The following is a 21,852-nucleotide window of genomic DNA, read 5'->3' on the forward strand; positions in this document are numbered from 1 at the left end:
ACTAACATGGTTTACCGCTTTAGATTTGAAGGATGCTTTCTTTTACCTCCCTCTCCATGAAGCCAGCCAGAAAAATCTTGCATTTGAATGGGAGAACCCCAAAACTGGACGGAGGAACCAGCTCATATATTGTGTATTACCACAGGGATACAAGAACTCCCCCATTATATTTGGGGAGCAGCTTGCCAGAGATTTAGAATCTTGGGAACCTCCACCAGGAGAAGGACAGTTGCTCCAGTACGTGGATGATTTCCTGATAGCCACCCAGACCCAGGAAACATGCGTGGACTGGACAGTAAGCCTCCTAAACTTTGTGGGCCTGCAGGGGTATTGAGTATCCCAGAAGAAAGCCCAGATGGTGAGGCAAACAGTCATTTACCTGGGTTATGAAGTGAGTGCTGGACAAAGGACCTTGGGCCAAGATCGCAAAGAAGCAATATGTCAGACCCTGGGACCTCAGGCAGGGAAAGAACTGAGAACCTTTTTAGGCATGACAGGGTGGTGCAGACTATGGATTTATAACTATGGGTTACTTATTAAGCCTCTATATGCCCTGATCACGGAAGGGAGCAGAGATCTCCAGTGGAGAAAAGAAGCAACCCAAGCCTTCAACCAGCTAAAGAAGGCCCTCACGTCAGCTCCAGCTTTAGGACTTCAAGACATGAATAAACAATTTTTCCTGTTTTCCCATGAAAAACAAGGGATCACCTTGGGAATATTAGCACAGAACTCAGGCCCCTACCAGAAAGCAGTGGCTTATCTCTCCAAACAGCTGGACACAGTAGCTAAAGAATGGCCAGGGTGTCTCAGAGCCGTTGCAGCAGTGGCAGTGAACATACAGGAAGCGCGCAAATTTACCCTGGGCCAGAAGATGACTGTGCTGGTATTCCACACAGTTGCTCTCATGAAGTTAGGGGCTCTTTTATCTTGATGGATATGAGGTGAATTCCTATCACCCAAAAAGATACATATTTAAATATTAGATCCACTTCATTCACAAAAATTAGGTAAAACCCCCAAAGTATAACACAACCAAAAGGTCTTAAAATAAGGACAGGTAATGGAAATAATTTATTTCTTTCTGTTTGTGTCTTTGAATATTCATGAAAACAACTCCAGGCTTCTGCTCACGTTTCATTTATGAAAGCCAATAGTTGTGTTTTTCTATGACCCTTTACTGGGTCAGGGAATTGTAACATAATCAGTATTCTGGTCAGAATGCATGGATTTTTGTGCCACAGTACTTGCCAAAAAATTCCCAGGTATGACACTCGCAGCAACCTTGAGACAAAACAGGAATACTGATTTCAGCAGTTCACCTAAGTAGCATCAATGGATCCACTTCAAGAGCTTTTTCCCTGAAAACAAAGCAACTTACATAAGTGAAAACCATAAGAAAACTGACATGTAAGTTCCCATAGAAATAGGAGCCTAGATTGAATTAACTGATAAACTGGTCCTTACATGCTCATTAGAAGAACATTTTCTGGCATTTATTACATCAGTCCACTCTGTTTCCACAGATTCTCTTAGCCCTTTTATGCTTTAGTTTTTTAATTTCTCCTTCAATCATAAGTGTATTTATTGCACATAGATGTCGCAGTCAGCTCCTCTCGCTGCGATACCCCGAGCGGTGGCATGCTGGGCGGCGAGAGGGAAGAGAATGGGCGGTCACTCCCCCTGTGAAACTCTGCAGTCCCAGTTGTCGGCACAGGGACAGACGGAGGCGTCACGGGACTTGGGGATGAACAGGCTGGTTTCATGCAGTGAGCCCCAAGACCCTCCAGGGAGGGCGAACAAAGGTTTTATACAGGAACTCAGGAGGAGGGGAGCAGGAACAACAACCAATGAGGGTAGAGCAGGGGAGGAGTCTAAGGAGGGACTAACACATCACAAACCTATCAGGGGAAACAGGGGAGTGGAATAACACAAAGTAACCAATAGGATGTTGAGCCTTATTAAATGGACAGGGAATGTTCTGGAAACAGGGGAGGGGAATAGGAGGAATGACAGGGAATGTTCTGGGGAAAGGGGCAGGGAAAGGGAGGATTGACAACCTGGAAGAGGAGGGGGTAAGGGAAGAGCTTGGGAAGATTGACAATTGGGGAAAGGAGGAGATTACGGAGAGGGGGGTGAACAGACACTAAACAAATACTAAATTAAAGAAAAAACACACCACCACATATAGACTTATTTAAAGATCATGTGAGTTACTCATACTGGAAAATTTGCCAGAAAAATCTTCAGAAACATAAGCTTCTGCTGGTAGTTTCAGGAAAAATAAAATAATGTACAGACTCATGATTAAGACTTCTTAAACTGAAGTGAAGGGAGAGTTGGCTTTTTCACATTTTACTAGGTTGTTTATGAAAGACAAATGAATCTTCGAGACTAGACAATACTAAGAAAGAGAAGTGAGAGTTGAGTGCTTGCTCTGACCCTGGAAGACAACAGAGCTGCTGTCCTGGAAGCTGTCATTCAAAATAGCTTCTCACTTGTGTGTACCTTGCAGTTTCCTGCACATCCTATCACTGTATTTATTGATCAAAATCTCTTATCTTTGAATAACTCTTGTAAAGTCCCAGAACTGACAGGCCCAACACACTTGGAGACTGGATTATACTCAATATACAGTTTCAGTACTGTTCTTAGAAGCAAGTGACACAGATGTTGTAAATTTATCCCTGGCCTTCCTCACTCTTTCAACAGAGGGAGCAAAGATGAGTGAACATATTTTCTAATATATACATTGTAGTATCAATTGGAAGACAAGGAATTTAAATTGCTCTTGGGTATGAAGAAGGACAAGGAAAATAATAGTAACCTGTTGTTTACTTACATCTACTTTGCAGTCCATGCTAATCTGCAGCTTTTCCTCTTTTCTTGCTGGTTTGCTCTTCATTAAACACTGCTGCATTTGACTATTTGATTTTTCTTTCTTAATTGTGACTCATATGTCTTTGAAATTTCTCTTATTGGTTTGGACACTGGTTTCTGTATACTGAGATGATTTTAAAGGCAAAGGTTGTTCTTCACAATGCTTGTAATTCCTCCCAATATAGTATTTTCTATATTGTTTTGAAATCTATTTTTCATCTAACTCTCGACACTCTCCAGTCAATTAGTCAGCACTCTAATTATATCAGGTTCTGGAACAGAAATATGCAGAACTCCATTATAGTTTTCTTTTAGTTTAATAGAAAACTTTTGACATCTTCTCTTTGAAATAAGCTCTCATTTCTATTTGCACACATTTTACAGTTATTTCAATACAGCAAATCGCCTCAATCTTTTTAAAGCATGTGTTATGTGAGATTGTTAAAAACCTTAATACAGTGAAGTAAGTCATTTTTCAAGTCTGTTTATGATGAAAAAAAAATATTACACTGCTAAACACAACTTGCTCCTCATCTGAAGCAGCTAGTACGGGTTTCTCAGTTTCTAATTCTCTAGCTGCTTACAAGGTTGCTAGCAATTTGTTCCAGTGTCTTAAGTGTTGTTCAGTATCTTGGCTATAATTGCATACTGTACTTATCCCTTAGCTGCCATATGTGTTCTTTTTTCTCCCAATTGTCTAATTAACAACACATTCTCCTAAGGTTCTCAGAGCTTGCTGTTGATAGTAAAATATTCCTTCCAGTATGCAATCTTTACTTAAAAGTTTGTGATTCCATTCCAGTTTTAGTATTTCTGGTGTCTGTGTATTTTTAAAATTATTTGTCTATTCTGGTCCATATTTGCATTCTCATTTAGCAATATTAACTAACTAACATAAAATATTCACAGAATTATAGAATGTCCTGAGTTGGAAGGTACACATTAGCATCATTGAAGTCCAGCTCCTAGCCCTGCACAGGACACCCCAAATGTCACACCAGGTGCCTGAGAGCATTGTCTAGATGCTTCTTGAGCTCTGTCAGGCTTGGTGCTGTGACCACTTCCCTAGGGAGCTGTTCCAGTGCCCAACCATCCTCGGGGGGAAGAAACTTTGTCTAATATCCAACATAAGCCTCTCCTGACAACCTCAGGCCATTCCCTTGGGTCCTGTCTCTGGTCACCACAAAGAAGAGATTAGTGCCTGACCCTCCTCTTCCCCTGATAAGGAAGTTATAGATTCCTATTATGTTTTCCCTCAGTCTCCTCCAAGGTGAACAACCCAAGAGGCCTCAGCTGCTCCTCACACAGCTTCCCCAATGCCCTTCACCATCCTCATGGCCCTCCTTTGGACACTCTGACAGTTTAATCTCTTTTTTATATTGTAGTACCCAGAACTGCCCCCAGCACTGGAGGTGAGGTCACCCCAATGGTGATGCAGGAAATAGCTTATCTGGTGCAGCTTGTCACAGCCATCATTTCACACACCCCGAACTAGACTCTTGATGTAAGGCATATGATGTTAAGTCAGCACGCCTCTCCTTCATGGTGCACACAAAACCATGGATTTTTATTTTTCAGTATCTTCGAAATTCTCAGAGGTTAGGTTTTCTTTGGTACTAAGGAGAGGACAGATCCGGACCAACACACCAAAATAATTATCTTGTAAGTCTCAAAATTAGGGTTCCAGAGAGAAAACAATTTCACAATAGCACACAGCTGATAGAAAAGCTTTTATATGTGTAGTCATTAAATGGTTTTTATGTATGGAGGAGAAGTCAGGGTTGCCATTTCTTAACCACAAGCTGCCCCATAACTTAGTAAATCCTTCAGTCATGTTAGATTCGGAGACTGACTGCTGCAGGTCATCTGGAATCTCACAAAGGAGTCGCTTCCTGCATTCTTTAGGAATGACTAAAGATGAAAATCAAGGGGCCTGGCACCTCTCTGCAGCTGAGAAGTAATTCTATCATCCACTATTCAGCTTCCACACCGAATATGCTAGGAGGTAATGTGCACTTTTTCCGTCCTGAGGTGTCAGTACAAAATAGACCAGTGAATGGAGATACTTTCCTCAGAATTATGAGGGTCTGTGACTTTCATGTTGTTAGGCCAGAGAACTAGAGAACTACAAACAGTTCAGTGAAACGTAGAGACCCACAGCTCATCGGTGGAGCTGGGCTATGCAAACACTTTGCATTATCTGGAATATTGCTTTTGTACCTCCAGTCTGCTGCCCCTCCCTTGAGGTTTGCTCCTCAGTGTAGTCACACTCCTCCTGGGCTGCACACTGACTGCTTCTTTATTTTCGCCTTTGCAAGACTTAGCCATTGTCTCAGCTTCCTGAAACAAGCAACACCGCAGCGTTAAACAGTAACCACTGAAAGGATGTGAAAATCTACACCTGGGAGTAACCACAGAATACTGTGGCTGAAACTGAGGGCAAAGCATAGTCCCGGGGCATGGGATGGCAGCACAGCAGTGTGAGACTTGAAGGTCCCTTGGCTGTAGCAGTCACTCAGCCAGAAAGGTTGCTTGGTTAGAAGGGGAAAATCACAAAAAAAAAAAAAAAAAAAAAAAAAAAAAAAAACCACCCCACACCAAAAAAACAACCCTGCCTGCCACCCTGCCTAATGGAAAATACTGACAAAGAAAATGTTTGCCAGCCTGGCAATCACAAGGCTGAGAAGCAGAAACATCCTTGAAAAAGTGAAGCTGGCCTCTCTTTAATACAGCTGTGGCATCTAGCATCAGAGCCTGGGATTCCACCAAGAAGCACAAAAACTAGGGACTGCAGAGGCAATTGACTGAAAAGGTGGAAAATAGTCTGGGAAATAAAAAATGCTCTGAAAGAATAGAAGCACCATCATCTATTGCCTGTACAGGTGAAAAGTAAAAAATTAGAAATATTATCATCTATTAGCTGCTTGCAGTGTTGGTGTCCTCTTCCCTCTTATGTCTCTATCATATAAAAAGCTTAATTTTAAATTCAAAATAGAACCTCTGTCTGAGAACTTCTAGTGCTGCACGTACTGTTCCTTTCCTAAACAGGCTGAATTCTCTACATGAATTTTCTATGAGATCTTGGGCTCTCATTCAGTATGCCTGACTGACTCCAGACACTGTAACACAGATCAAGTCCCTGTTGAATTTGGGACCCTTGGTAGCGATCTCTACACCCGTGCAGGCTGGGTATCCCTTTAGGTGGTGACAACACCTCTCCAGAAGCACCATTCCAGTCCCAGACACCAGGTCTCAGCCAAGGGGAACTGCCAGTCACTGGATATGCAGTATGGAAGTACTCCGGATCAGCCCACTACTTAGGTAAACGTTAAGATGAAGACAGCAGTGCTTCTCTGCCAGGGTACAGAAAGAAATCGATACCCTTTCACAGCAGAGACAGTGTCAAGGCCAGGCAGGGCTCCTGCTCTCACTTCAGCGTCCCAAGCTGAAAGCTGTAGCACATTTTCTCTAGTACTTCCTAGCACTGTGCCCTCTAGTAGAGCGAACAAACACACACAAGCAGCAGGCAGCGGCGTCTGTGCCACGCCCGGGGAGCCGGTGTGGCACTCACCGCGGAGGCAGCAGAGGCGGGGGGTGTTTTCCCCCGGCCCTCTCGGAGCTGGCTTATCTCAGCACGGTAATCATCCAGCTGGCTCTCCAGCTTCTCCCGCCTGACTCGCTCATATTCCAGCTGCGCCTCCAGCTCCCGCACAGCCCTGCCAAAAGCAAAGGAGACAAGCAGAGCATGAAGCACATCCAAACCTGCCCCGGCTGCTCCACGTGGTGCAGTGCCTTTGCCAGGGAACAGGTCAGTCACGCAGAAAGCAGCGCGGCACGCCTCAGGCCAGCCGTGCTGAGGCTCCGGAGCCTCGGTGACAGCGCTGAGCAGCAGCTTTCCTTCCCGGGCTGCCAGCGGTGCTCGGCGCGGCGGCACCACGAGATGGAGCCGTGCTCCCGCACACCGAGCCCGCACCGCGCTGCCCGTGACCGTGACCGCGCCGGGATCCCGCTGCGCCGCACCGAGAGGTGCCCCGGCAGCAAGGAAGTTGTTATCGAACTGAAACAGCACAAAGCCGACAGCGTTCTGGAAAGGTCGGGGCAGCCTTCTCATTCACATCTGGTGCTTCTACGTCCTTCCTATTGATTGGCTTAGGCACGGATGAGGAATACTCAGATGACAGCTTGCATGACTGTCTTATACACAGTTGCACAAGATCTCACTGGTCACACCCTCAACAGCTCCTAAATTATTTGAGATTCCTGGAGCTGTTTAGCTCACACATAATTCACACATAAACTGAGTCTCTGGAGTTGAGGTGGCTCTCTCATGTATCAGGATGAATTATCACACCTGCAAGGATGGAAGATCAGTAAAAGCAAAGGGGAGATACCTGCCCTCTGCATTCAAACAACGCAGGAGGAAAGCTCTCAGCAAGACCTACCATGTTTCCCAGAGTGAGGAATTCCTGACTCGCCCTTTGAGCTACCAATCAGCCTTACTGACACTGCAAGAATGGCCTGTGCTGAGGAGACAGCTGACTTCTTCCATGCTTCCAGTTAAAGAGGCACAACTCCCAAACCGTGTGGCACACCCATGGTGACAATTTCCTGCAACGAGCCCTGGTTAAAGCACTGTGAAGTGACTCACACCAGGCCTCTTACAGTCAAAAATCCTGGACTAAAGCAGAAATCTTCAAAATCTGCTACAATGGCCTTCCCAAGTAGCAACTCCTGCTTTTCATCTAGCAAAATGGTGTCGTTATTAAGTATTTTATCAATAATGTGTTTTTCTGGCCTGTGATACAAGCACCTTGGGATTTATCTACATAGGTACCCTGAGAAGGGTAGGCAGGTTTTCTGAGAAGCCCCATTTCTTTTCAAAAGAAGAGTTTGGGGCTAGGGATCTTTTCTAGCCTTCACATGTAGGATAAACTCTTCAGAGAACCTCACAATTTTTCAAGTTTAGCCACCTGAACATGCCACAGAAAGCAATACCCCTTAAAGAGCCCCAGCAGAGCCTTCTAATTGCTAGTTTTGAGCAGCTAGTTTTTGAGCAGCTAGTTTTTGAGCAGCTGCTTTATCCAAAATGAACCTTCCTGTCTGTCAGTAGTCAACAGTGACTTTTCTATCATTTAAAACCAGATTGCTCTGACCTTTCAACGTGGGCATCAATACCTAAGGTGGTTACCCTCCTCTAAAACCAGGAGAGACACTTCTAGAAGTGATGAATCTCATCCTGAAGTACATGTCTAACTATGCCCTGGAAGTGCCTACACCTCTCCAAGAAGTTTAGAAAGGAGCTTATGATAACTAACTTGGACAGAGGTGTCTGTTACCTACTGTATACATATCAAGTTAAGCAAGATGGACTTTCAGCATGAGCTGAGTCAGAGTGACCTGGAACCAGATGAAATTCTGACCTCAGTTTCCTGGCTCAGATTAGGCTGTAAAACAGAGTACTTAATTGCAATCTGTGAAACATATTACCTGCTCCAAATCCACAGACTCCTAAGTCTGCTGTCTTCTTGATGGCATATAAGCCTCCCAGACAGTGACAGTCTCCCCTCAGTGACCAAATACAGACAGTGGTTTGGGTTGGCCCAAACACATGATGGAGGTGGTTATCTACAGAGACTGAGAACAGAGGGTAGCCAAGTCTTTGACAGGCAGAGGTGGAGAGAGGCCTGTCTTTGGAGGCTGCAGTATTGTTAAATCTCTAAATCTTTGATAGCCTTTTCTTTGAAATGTAGACAGTCTGTCCATCAAATCACCTGACCAACCTAACAGAACCATTTGATTTAATAGAGACATTGAGAATTAGATCTTATGAACAATGCTTCACATGCAAAGGCAGGTTTGCTGATATTTTTTTCCTGTGGTCTGGATATGAGCTAATCCTTTCTTGAGCACAGAAACATTTTGCCAATGAACAGAAATGTTAGCAAGTCACTGAATAATCTCTGCTGCATATGCACTTCCATCCAAACCATCCCAAGACTATTGCCTGTTTTCAGATTTCCTGAAGGGCATACATGTCTTTGGCATCCTTAGAGGAAACAAAACAGCCAGAAGCTATCAGATCTACTGCACACATCTGCAGAAAAACCTGATGACTGAAAAGATGATCTTGCACAAGAATTATGGACCTATCAAGCACTTGTGTTGTGGGGCTGATCCTGGTGGTAGAAGTTTAGAAATGGCCAGACAAATTGCTGCGATTCATGTCTATTGGCCTGGTTGAAGTTGGTAAGTGGAAAAGACAGAATGGCCAAATGCAAATTTGAGTGTAAATCAGCTTTAAAACAGGATTTAAAATGGGCCCCACAGAGTTAAACATTAGCAGGGTAGAATGACCTTACTTCTCAACTTTCCTTTCTTCTTTTCTCATCTTCCTCTCCTCTTCAGTTACTCCCCCCAGCTGTCTGTAGTTGCTGTAGGCAATTTCTAGAAGTCGCTGAAGTTCTTTAATCTTGTGATAGGCCCTTACTGTAAGACAGAGTTTTCTAGGTAGGTAAAATGCAAGAAGAAGACAGTCATGCTGAAATCCAATAGTCTGGAAAATAGTCTCACAAACATAAGAGCAGAAATCACACTGCTCAGCAAACACTGAGCTACCCCTGACACCCACAGAGCAAGCAGATGTCAAAAACAAATAGCAATCCAACACTGTTGCACCAACATGGATTGAAATGGTCTAACAATTATGATCTGATTGCCTTCTGCTTGCTTTCTATTTCAATTTATTTGATATCCTGTCAACCATCTCATAACAAAAAGATCGGAGCAGTTGGCAGGAACTGTCCTAGTTAGGACTATGATGTCTTGATAACTTTTGCAAACAAGGAATGATGAAAACAGAGTGCTTACTGCGTGCATTCCTTTTCTCTGCCTTATCCAGGGTTAAATCTTCTTTGCTATCTGTACTCCCTTCCACACCATGTGTCTCAAAAAACTTGATGTTGCTTGCATTTAGTTCTTCATCACTAGAGTTACTGTTTCCAGTTCTTGGTGTCAAAAGTTCCACAGCCGCCAGATGGCCAAATCTGCACAGACAACAGTTAAAATCTGGAAAAGCACATGTGGTAGAAACTCTCAAACTGTCCATGCTCCCATTTATCAGAGGGGTTTCAGGACTAAAGGAAGCACTGTACACACACTACAACTATCTATCTACTTTTTGTAGTATTCTTATGGCATGAGCTCTGCCTCGATGGAATCTTATGGCAATGGCTCCTACATCACAGGCATCTCTTTCCTTTGCAGGGTTTCTTAATTGAATCTCATTAGAATCTGTATTGTTTTTATTAATGCAAAAATTAGCTGGCCTCTGCTGCTTCTCATTTACTTTGTACAGCAAACTGTGAGCACACAGGCTCAAAACTGTTCTCTTGCAAATGAACTAGTTTTCCTGTTTTGTGTCTGAGCTCACCAAAAAGAAAATTAAATTAAGTGAAAATTAAAAGCTTTTATAGTTACAAGGTTATAGCTACAATAAAGTCTTGCTTATCACTCAGAGCTGGAATTCATGGGCTTGATCTGTTTTTTCTCTATCACTGAAAATCAGGATTAATTCCAACAAAGCTGACATGATATTGATACACAAATAGTAAGTAAATAAGTGTCAGAGCTACAGGATATGTAGTGCTACCTCTTGGCTACATCCTTTGGAGTCTCTCCAGCATCATTTGTAATGTCACAGTCAGCTCCCATTTCAACCAACCACTGTAAGCAATGGATATGCCCCTGTTCAGCAGCTAAGGGAAGGAAGGCATACAGAAGTCAATTATATACAATTGAAGTGTTTCAAACCTAAAATGTCCTCCTCTTGCCATTATCTGACATGTCAGAAATTTGGCTCAGTAAGACACTGCAAGGGAAATACTATTTCAAGAGGAGCCTGTATCGAGATGCTGACAATCACTTGGGTACAACAGAGTTTTGGGGAAGAGCATGCAGTGTGGTTTGGTGACTCTTTCTAGTACTAGAAATGCACTGGCAGCTCTTGTTGAACACAAGCCGAACTAAACTTGCCCAGTCTCATGTACAGATCACAAGACACACAAATAACTGCTGCCCTAGTAAGAAAGGCCTGCATGCCACAGTTTGGCAGCCAAGTGCTATCACCTCTCCCTGGCTTTGGGCTCCCAGGTGTCAGACTCAGCTGGCTGCCCCAACCTATGGTGTGTGCTGCTGTCTCAGGAGAGAGAAGCAGGGCTTTGTGCTGGAGCCAAAGGTATAGCATTTCTTGGGGCAGACACTCAAGGCAGCACCTCTCAGCAGCATTGTAACACATATGATGTGCCATGGCCACTGCTCCCACCACATGGTGCCAGGAACAATGTCTCACTTATGGAAGATGGTATTTGGCAAGAATAGATGAAACTGTACACTGATTTTCTCAAGGAAGAATAAATCAATTTCTAGGCAGCACTCCCTTTTGGATATCTTTTATATTTGTTTTCTTACTGAGATAAGGAAATGAAGTTACATCATCAACATGTAAACACTGGGGATGAAACAACTGTAGGTCAGCATCATTCCAAGAAGAGAAAGTGGAATTTTAAAATCGCTACATATCAGTTATTTTAATAGGAACTTAAATAATGTTTTTAAAATTCTACTATATATCTAGTCAAAAATAAATGTAGGAAATGTGGTAAAATCATATTATAATAATGCTTCCCTCTTTCTTTAATCTTTTGTTTCTTCTTTCAGACAATACTGTGAAACCCCAAAGACAAAAGAACTATTTTTTCTGTAATGCGAGCAGTCCACTACATGTCAAAGTGTCAACCAGAAGTTTACCTTTCTTCACAGCATCTTACCAAATGACTTTGTTCTGGTTTTTATAACATATCCCCACAGTACTGATGTGTTCAAAAAATAAAGGCCCAGGCTACAGTACAGATCATTCTTATACTTAGCCAGACAGATGTTTCTAAAAGCAACATCTTGCCTGATTAAAAAAAAAAAAAATCACAACTATTTAGTTATATTAAATTAAGTGAAAATTAAAAACTTTTATAGCTAGAATACAGCCTTGCTTATCACTCAAAGCTGGAATTCATGTGCTTGATCTGTTCTTTCTCCATTGCTGAACATCAGGATTAATTCCAACAAACTTGACATTATATCGATATACAATAGTAAATAAATGTCAGAGCTACTTAATTTTCAGTTTAGATGCTGATTTTCTCTTCATTGTAAGCTCTTTTTCCTTGACTTGAGTTTGGTTATATTGTTTTCAAAGTGACCCATGCACACATACATTACAAAATACAGGGTTTGGGGCTGCCTTTTCAAGCCCTCAAAAAATGAGATGCTGTTTGTCATTAAATTTATCTGATAAGCAGCCACTTGAAAAACAAAGTAAATGCATCAGCGACAAAGAGTACCAAGCTGAAACACAGATCATATTTACTGACCTTTGTGCAGGAGTGTGGATCCCTTATCATCCCTCTCATTAATATTGACTACTCCACCTCTCACTAGTCTTCTCACCACTAACAAGTCCCCATTGAAAGCAGCATCATGGGCTGGGAAAGCTAAAACTGAAAATGAAAGGCACATGTTTCCACGCAGATGCCAGCAGTTCTACTGAACATGTCTCACAGCTCACCTCTCTCATAGCAACTTATATTTGGACGCTTCAGAAGTAGCAAGGATAATGCTACTTAATCAGCTAAAATGCAGCTGTGTAACCAGCAGTGCTCACCAGACACTTGACTAAACAAGTCTTAGTTATGGCTACAGGCATCTCATACAGTGAAGAGATTAATTTCACAAAACTGAAATAACAAGTACACCTTTGTGCACTTCTACAGAATTACACATAATGCCTAGTTTAAGTGTATCTTGATCCATACTCACCTTCCTGTGTCTCTGGATGTTCCTCCTCTTTTTCCACACCATCAATGTACTGCAGAATATTATCTTTGTAGAATTGCTCAGCCAAGTCCCTTGGAGTCTCTCCATGGTCATTCCTGGCTTTCAGAGTGTGTGTAACACTGGCCATTTTCCCGACCAAGAACTTAAAGCAATGCAAGTGTCCTTCCACTGCTGCCAGATGTGCTACAGCACAAATGAAACAAAGGGTGCTAGAGCTGAGCCCTGCTGCCCACTGAGAAAGCAATGGTTGCTTTCTGGTTAGAGCTGGCTCATCTACCAGCACATGAGCCATCCAACACTGCACAAGGGGAAGAGCAGCCTCAGCTGAACTGTGCTCCCACCCAGCACAGAGTTCAGCTCCCACCCAGGACAGAGTTCAGCTCTAGGCAAAGGAGGTAAAGCTGCCAAGGATGGGATCTGCAAAGGTGATTCCCTGGTGGAGCTGATTGCAGGAGACAGAACAGACTCCAACAGAGCACTGAGGCCTAGTTCAGAGAGTGCACTGCTGGGGCCTCACTTCCCCAGGAACACGGATCTCGCTGACCCTGCTGTCCCGGGGATATTCCTTGTGGAGGGGGGACAGCAACCAGTGTCCTTGATTGGGAGCTAAAGCCAGTTCTGCTTTAGGCTCTACTGTGCCACCACAAATAAGTTGCATCACAGCCTTGGTTACCCCACCTATAAAATGAGGACTGTGATAGGTGCTTTAGTGGACAAAATATTAGACAGTACATTCCTCACCTGACCTTAAGGCTATGCAGAGGTTTACTTATTTAATATTACTACAGTGGTGGCCTACAACAAAGTAAGAAGTACCAAACACAAGCTGACTCATTTGACATACATAATAATCCCATTAATGAGAAGAACTTGCCAAATAAATGCTTATTATGATCTATCACTCCATGAAAATGCTCTGTAACAGCTGGCTGATGTTCTAGAGACAAAAGGATTTGTTTGTCTCCAGGTAAGAATCTCACTGTCTTCATAATCAACAAAAAATGTTCTCAGGACCCCAAAAACCCACGTCACTTCATTTTTGGCACACACACAGGTTCTCTATAGCAAACCAAACCATCCACAGCTTTCCAGAGCATAATTGCTCTAAAAAGTCATGGACATTGGTTTTACAGCAAGATGACAATACCCCTGTACAGATAATTGTTTAAAATCTGAGCTTCACTGAAATAAGGGCAGTTTTTGCCATTGTCTGAATTTTAGTCAGTGAGTTAGGTTCTCAGGGAGAAGGGAAAAGAAGGGTACTTAAAGGTAAGTCAGCTAGTCAAAAACTGACTCAACCCTTATGAATCCATTTTCAGATACCTAAAATCTGTTGGTATCCCAACGTCTGTGTTTCAGCTTCTCTTTTATAAAATCAGATTAACAATATTCACAAGTCAAAAAACTGTGTCTGTGAAAAATATTTAGAATAGGTTTGACTAGTGTGAGCAATAAAAGAAGCAAGGACATGGCCCAGAAATGAATACAGAGAGACAGCAAATTGAAATGTTCAGTTAATAAACTAATAAACACAGCCCATTCTGTATATTGAATGCGCCACAGAATTTTTTTTCCTTCCAAAATATTAGCAAGGAAATTAGCAAAGATAGTTAGACCCCTTGCTGTAACACACATATACAAAAGATGCAGCCAGTTTTCAAGTTCCAGGTGCCTGGCACTGCAACCTCAAAAAATTTCTTTCAGTATTCTCTTGGGAAAAATTATTGCACAGTTCAGCTAATCTTGAAGCTGAAGTGTGTAAAGATAATTTAAGTTCACTTCTGTTACACAAGCAGAGAAGCTGTTTTGCGCAGTACTTCTACTAATCTGTTACTAGCCATGTCCCAGTATATCCTCTTTCCTTTGGAAAATAGTATGATCAAATGAAACAGAACAAAGGTTGGACAATCAAGCTTCTGTAGATGTCAAAATACAACAAAACCAGTTTTCTACTAATCATTTTATGCAGAGCATTAAGTAGAACTGTGCTGGCATCTTCTTTCTCTCCACAGAAGTCTGTTATCAGGGAAGTGTTCCCAAATGCAAATAAACCTGTCTTCCATGCTGCCCCCAGGGTGCCTCAGATCATGACCCTTTATTGCTAGTGCACCAGATCTCCTGCTGGGATGCAGGAGCCTCACATCCTTTAACAAGACCCAGGTTTGAAAACACAGAATGGCTGTTTCCTAGGTAAGTAGTCCATAGTAGAGGGTAAAATGTTTTAAGAAGGGATTTATAAAGTTAACTCTATACAAGTTATAGAGAAAAACATGCTCTTTGGAACAAATAATGTGACAAACCATAAGAAGGAAAATGCTAAAAGGAAAAGGATGCAAGGAGAATGCAAGACAGGAACAATACCATTGAGCTTACAGAGGCTATCGAGGCAGTGGTATGTTAGGGAGAGGGATAATGGAAAAAATACAAAAAGCAAGGAACAATCACTGGCAAATTTTTATACTGAAGTGAATACACTGATAATTATGAAAAGAAATGGCAGGTAATCCAGAAAAAACACTATTCCAGAAATCAAGATGAAGAAATCACAGGGAAATGAAAACAACTGTTCTACAAAATCAATTAAGAAACAGTGGGATACAAAAACTTGTGTGCAAACACACCAGAACCTCATCACACTATCAAAGTCAAAAAGTAACACATAGCAGCTGAAACTGCCTCCCCCTCCACCTGTCCTTCTCCTGTGACCTCCACTGGCATACAGGAGATGCTGCTCCCCATTCCAGCATTTGTGAGCTCTCATTCTTGCTAGCAGCAGCAGGAAGTGAATGGGATACTATCACCAACAGAGTAACACTTTGGATTTTATAAATCCTCCCATCATTATAAAAATGGGCTATCTATGTGGATTGCATGGAATCAAACAGCAAATGCTGCTGCTGTGCATTAGTTATAATTTGCTCAATCATCACATTTCACAACAACCGTAAAACAAAGGTTTAAAAACATCTGATTTATCCTGACATACCTGGAAGGTTTCCATTGTTGTCCACATCATCTACACATGCTCCCCATCGAACAAGAAGCTGCAAACACCCCAAGCGACCATGAAAAGCAGCATAATGAACAGGTTTCCAGTTATTCCTGTCTGAAACATTTACATCCTAAAATGAAAGTATCAGGTTAATTCACTCACTTCTGAATCCTAAGATGCAAGACAAATTTTATATATGGGAACCCACTGTTCATTGTGTTAAATTATTTAAATGAAACCAAATAACATTTTTCAAAGTTCATGCGTTATATGCAGTTCCAGTTTCAAGACAGGTATGTTTCACAGGTTCTTGCTTTTACTTAGTACACTTAGAAAATGTGCATTTTTATGTGGGAATCCAGGGCTTCCCCCTGGCTGCCCTGGCAGGTCTGGGACCCTGGCAGGGGGTCAGAAACCCCCCTGTACAGAGCCCCGAGAGACACTGTCTGTGATCTCTGTCCATGGAAAAGAGTTTTCAATCTTACAGGATGAATTACAAGCTCTGAGTGTTTGATAGGAGTAATAATTAAGTGTGGCACGGGTGCAAAAGTAAAATTTTAGGATTCTAGATTAGGGGTCCAAAGGGGACAAGATGGAGGAAATTGGGTGTGTCTTGTCCTTTTCCTCCTTCTCCATGCCCTCCATGTTTCCCTGTAGGGCCGGGCTGTGGCCGCGCAGCAGGACGCGGGCAGGAGCTCACCGCCCCGGCGCGCAGCAGGCTCTGCAGGGTGTACGAGTGCCCGTGCGCTGCGGCCAGGTGCGCGGCCGTGCACCCGCGCTCGTCCCGAGCTGCCGCGTCCGCTCCGTTCCGTAACAAGGCCTGGAAGAAAATGCGAAGCACACGTTCATTTCACAAGCTGAAAAAGCAAACATTTCCCAGAAGGATGGTTTATGATGACCAGCAGGATAACTCTGGGCTGACCTCAGGGGTCTAGTATTGCACAAACCAGATCTGTTTGCACAGACAGCACAAATGAGTGCTCTGGTTTGAAAATTACTAACTTAATTTGACATGTCAAGACATCAAGATGAGCTACTCATAGCTCCCTGAGGGGCTCACTCAGCTGATCTTCATAATGAATTTGTCCAGTATTACGGTCTGCCCCACTAACTTTTGCTTGAGAGTACTTGCAGTACCTGCATGCAGGCATCCTGCCCTCGGATGGCCGCGAGGTGAGCCGCCGTCCAGCCTCTCACAGTCACACGGGCGGTGTCAGCTCCATGCCAGAGCAGCCACTGAAGGCACTGCTCAACAAAACCAAAGGGCTTTTTATTTAACTATGCACATCGGGTCTCTGAGGCACATTTCGATTAGAATTTACCCATCAAAGTTACATTTAAAAACAGTGTTGGAATACTTCCTTATGGAAATAGGAGACCCCAGATCATGCCTTAAACATGTATTTGTGCATTAGGAAGTTATGGGTAAGTTACACTTTCCAGGTTTCACCCAAGGGTGCAAAATGTGCAAGTAACCTACTAATTCAGATCCTAGCATCACTGTTACAGTATGACTTTTTCATCTTACTCTTCTAGATTTAAAATGTGATCTGTGACAGTATCCATATGGCATGAGGTAAAAGCTTTGGAAAAAACAATGCAAACATGATCACATGAATTCCAGCTAAAATTACTGGCACGAAAAAGTAATGTACTAAATTTAAAGCCCCATTTAATTTATTAGGCTTCTTAGGCATATATAATCCCATTTCTCTTCTCATCCTTCCATGGCCTAGTTTTGTTTTATTCATCTTTTTCCAGCAGATTTCCATTGCTTGCAATGGAAAGCTTCATGAACTATCCAAAGACAGCTAGAGGAACAGTTAGAACTTTTTATTATGTATTACTATGATTTATTATCTTTTTCCAGGCCATCTTACAGCTTCCTCCACTATTTCTGCCAAGGAGCTTAGTGACAAACAGATGACAGTAATTCAATAAAGTCTAAAAGACTGCAAAATAGGAGAGTCAAATGGAAAATGACAGAACTTATAGAGGCAGAAAGGGTAGGTAAGCAATCTGGTTTTGGGGCTGACATGATGATTAGCATTTTCTTGACTGTGTCTCTGCATTCCAGAAGCAGCTCTGCACTTAGCAATTCTTGAGTCCAGCAAGAACATCACGTATTTTCTTTTGGGACATGAATGGCCTTGCTGTTTCAAGTTTAGACTGCCATGAACAATGAACAAGGAGGCTGCAAGAAGAACGAGAATGCTGTGCTGAACACAGCAGTTCAGTCCTTCTGGAGGTTTAAAATATTAACACAATCACCTAATTTCTCCACCACTATTCAACATTTTCATTTATTAAAATAAAATGTATTAGGACTATTTCTACAGAGAATGAGCATATTTTCATGTCACTTCTCACCTGTTTCTGTCACCTTCAGAACATTTTACACATCCTACAGGATTTTCTAGGTGTCTCAAAGGAAGGAAAAAATGCAGTAGAGACAAAAGAAGGTTATGAGTCTGAAAGGGAGGCCATAAGGCACATTTTGCTCAGAGTAAGAAACCAAATGTTTCATAAAATGGCAGAGTTCATTAGGTAAATTGCCTGGGTCTTCAGAAAGAAAAAAATAAAATAAAAAACCCTGTACTCCTGCCCTTGGTGAATATATTTCATAAGAAAAACAAGCAGAGATTATTGATTCAGTCTGCTCAAAGCAATGTTGTGTTCAGCCTCTCCCAAAGAAGGAAATATGGACTTATCAAAGCCCAGCTATGCCTATACACTAAGGTAATGTTTTACCTCCAGACTTCCCGAGTGGGCCGCACACTGCAAGCGTGTAAATTTGTGAACTACATCCACCTCATTAAGACTGGCTCCACTTTGTATCATCGATGCAAGCTGTTCTACATCCCCAGCTTTCACTGCTTCATGCACACTAGTGTAATTTTGCTTCTTCTTGACAACTAGTGAGGAGTAATAAAAGGGCATTAGTCCACTGCTTAAATCAGCAATATTTAAGAGACAGAGAATGTGTGATGAATCAAAGAAATATCAGAGTTGACATTCATGGCAGAGAATCAAACTCTAAATGTAGAAGCAGTAGGATAAAAGATACCAGGCCATGGTATCAAATAACCTATGTCCTCCCTTCAGGCCTTTTCACTATTAACTACATGACTGGAAACAATGAGAATTACATATCCAAACCCCTTGCAACATCTTGATACCTTGACAAAACTTGTAAACAGAAATATGAGATGTAAGCAGATCTAATGGCCAAGAGGGATAATTTCAGATAGCCTAATAAGAAAGGAACCTAAACCAATTAGTATTCACCTTCTGCAGTAGTCATCATTCTGGTACCAAAATGCAAACACTGTGATTACACTTCACACTGCTGGAAGTCCTGAAGAATTGGGCTACTGTTTAACAAGTCAAGAAAGCATAAAACTGAAGGTCTCAAGGTATTAGTGCTTCAGCTCCTCCTCTGCCTGTGGAGAAGAAATGGTAATAGCAGTTAGCACTGTTACACAATTTGAGGTAAAAAAATATTAAAGAATATAAAAGAGATATTGCACAAAAAGATTTGTCGTATTTGTAAAAAAGCACTAGATATAATTAAAAACATCCTCTGCAGTCTACCAGTGCCTATTTTTATGTAGTCTGTAGTGTGATAGTAGAGCTCGAGCAGATTCGGCATTGCCACAGAGAGGAGGGGGGGAAGTAAAGCTCCAGCACTGCAGTCTGACAGCAACACATGCTGTGTGTGCTGTAACACACCGCTGGATCCTGTGCCTGTGCCTCACTCCACCTCCACCTCCCCAGCGTGGCAGGCTGCATCATTGCCCTGCACAAAACCAGGATTCCATCCTGCAAAACACTGTACAAACAAACAGCAGCAGCAGCACAGAAACACAGAATAGTTCTAGAAGGAAGGAGCCTCAAGAGGTCATCTAGTTCATGTTTTGAGGTTTGAGTTGTTTAGGTTATTTTAAAGAACAGTTTCATCAGGACGTAATTTTCCCCCAAGGAAGTAATTGCTCATTATACCAAGTGAGGGTTACAGACTTCAGTCGAATTACACAACATCACAGTCTGGCCTGGCTGATTACACTGCTCAGCAAAGTTCTAATGTGTTTAACACAGTGTTGCGGTACAGCAAGTTCAAGGCAACTTTTTTTTTTTTTTTTTTTTTCCTCCTTGACCCAGAGGAAAAGCAAACAACAAGGCCCACCAGCAGAAAGAATTTTGTCTCCCCTGTCCCTCTAGATACCTACTACTGCATGGAGATGAATGCCAAGGGTGGGTGGCTGCACTGGCTTCTTGGCACAAGACAAAGGCAGCAGCCTGGGACTGAAGCTCAGAAAGAAGCTGTGAACATCAATTTTGTAAGAAGACACATTGAATGTTCAAAGCAAAGGGCGGGCTCCATAATTCTAGTGCAATTTTTTAACCAAAAACTGTTATCAAACACTCGTTCAATGTTCTGGGAGAAAAGTTGCAGAAATAATTCAGCAAAAGCACTTTGAGATCGATACCCGCCCAAAATCCAGTTAAAGAGATTAAGTGAAGAAGGATATGGCACGGAATAGGGAAAGGCACAGTTGAGTGTTGCGGTGTTTCCGTAACACACGAGCCCAATCCCCCGGAGCTCGGCGCCGGCAGCAGCCCCGGGGCCGCGGGAGCGGCGGGCCCGGCCCGGCCCGTCCCGCCGGGGCGGAGGCGGAGCTGCCAAGGCCCGGGGCAGGGGGAGGGCCCGGCCGGCCGGCGCCAAACACCGCCCTCCCCGCCCTTTTGGTGGATGCGGAGCCGCCTCAGTGCCGTGTGTGGATCCGGGCGGAGCCCCGCGCTACAGACCCGGGGCTCGGGAGAGCCGGTCCCGCCCCGCGCCGCAGCGAGGGCCGGGGGAAGGAGCGGGCGGAGGAGGGGCGGGCGGGGCGGTCTCACCGGCCGGAGCGGGGCACAGCCGCCCCTCGCAGCGCAGGGCCGGCAGAGCGCTGTCGCCGGGAGCAGCTCCCTCCACCTGCTGCTGCTGCTGCTCCCCGCCCCGGCGTTGCCATGGGCGCCGGGCTCGCCCTGCCCGCGGAGGAAAATGGCGGGCGGGGCGGGAGAGGCGCGGGCCCGGCCCCGCTGCACGGGCTGCGCTGCAGCTGCCCGCGGCTTTCCGCGCCTTTAGGCAGCCCCGGGCTACAGCCTTCACGGAGAGATGTAACGAGTACCAGTTGTCATCTCGGAACTCCCCAGTAATGCTCTGAGCAAGCATTGAACCAGTTTGTGCTCTGGATGATGGGACTCCAGTCACGTTGTGGGCATCTTTAACCCTCGTCTTTCCTGCAGTGACGTGATCCTGCTCCTCAATTCCCTTAGTCAAAACCAGCTGGCACCCTGGGCGTAAGCCGGGTTCCCTTGGTTGAGGGGGAAAAAAAGGACGCTGTATTTCCAGAATCCTGCTTCCAGGCAGAATGAACCCTTCCCAGCAGATTTACAGGTGTGCAGTGATAATTACATGGACCAAGGGAGTTTAATGAACCATTTAGGGTTTAATTATCCTTGTCATTAAAGAACTGTCATAAAGCCTATTTCTGCAACTTACAGGTCTCATTTTTGTTCCATCTTCAGTAGACAGAGTAAGTTGTTCCCTGCAGCCACACACACCACTGTATGGACTGACACCACTCTGATCCATTGTATTTTTGTTCCTCTGGACTGTCTCTAATTAAACAGCATTTTAAAGTCTGATATCTAGAACAGGGCAAGCTCACAACTACAGCTCCAACCTTAATAGAAGAATCATATTACTCACATCTTTAATAAAACTGCATGAAGCCTGGGTGTCAACATGGAAAGAAGTTTTTGCAGCTAACATCTGCACTGCTGATTATTTCTACTTACACACTAAGGAGGAATTCTGACTCCCAAGTATTCCCACTACAAAAGTAATATGCTAGGACTGCAACACTGCTTTCTGAGTTTTAGTGCTTCTGTCTTGCTCCCAGCAAGTTAAAAATACACACTGTAACTAGCAGAGTGAATAAAACATCAAATGCATACTGAAACACACAGCTTTATTTCAATTCACACAAACGTAACAGCCACACAGACCCATCACTGAAAGGAAGAGACTCACACTCAAATATATGCTT

At 43.4% G+C, this 21,852-nt stretch overlaps 1 protein-coding gene across 7 annotated transcripts; it reads right to left on the minus strand.

The window, feature by feature from the left end:
• Nucleotides 1–1,042: 1,042 nt before the first annotated feature.
• On the minus strand, nucleotides 1,043–21,344 carry ANKRD42 (ankyrin repeat domain 42). Of its 7 annotated transcripts, none has more exons than XM_030268835.4 (14): nucleotides 19,987–21,344; nucleotides 19,046–19,200; nucleotides 18,509–18,672; nucleotides 16,895–17,002; nucleotides 16,458–16,577; nucleotides 15,752–15,887; nucleotides 12,748–12,948; nucleotides 12,303–12,428; nucleotides 10,526–10,631; nucleotides 9,745–9,920; nucleotides 9,237–9,363; nucleotides 6,449–6,593; nucleotides 5,098–5,217; nucleotides 1,043–1,358 (listed from the first exon to the last, which is right to left on the minus strand). In XM_030268835.4, exons 2-14 carry the CDS (start codon nucleotides 19,062–19,064, stop codon nucleotides 1,344–1,346), a joined length of 1,563 nt encoding a protein of 520 aa, XP_030124695.4. In that variant the 5' UTR covers nucleotides 19,065–19,200; nucleotides 19,987–21,344; the 3' UTR covers nucleotides 1,043–1,343. The 7 variants fall into 7 exon arrangements, with proteins under 7 accessions (XP_030124695.4, XP_072782908.1, XP_072782918.1 ...); XM_072926797.1 differs by lacking the exon at nucleotides 1,043–1,358 and having other exon boundaries at nucleotides 2,967–5,217; nucleotides 19,987–20,080; nucleotides 20,657–21,344; XM_072926807.1 differs by lacking the exon at nucleotides 5,098–5,217.
• Between the last annotated feature and the right edge of the window lie 508 nt (nucleotides 21,345–21,852).

The sequence above is a fragment of the Taeniopygia guttata genome, chromosome 1 (assembly GCF_048771995.1).
Source record: "Taeniopygia guttata chromosome 1, bTaeGut7.mat, whole genome shotgun sequence".
Classification (NCBI taxonomy): Eukaryota; Metazoa; Chordata; class Aves; order Passeriformes; family Estrildidae; genus Taeniopygia; species Taeniopygia guttata.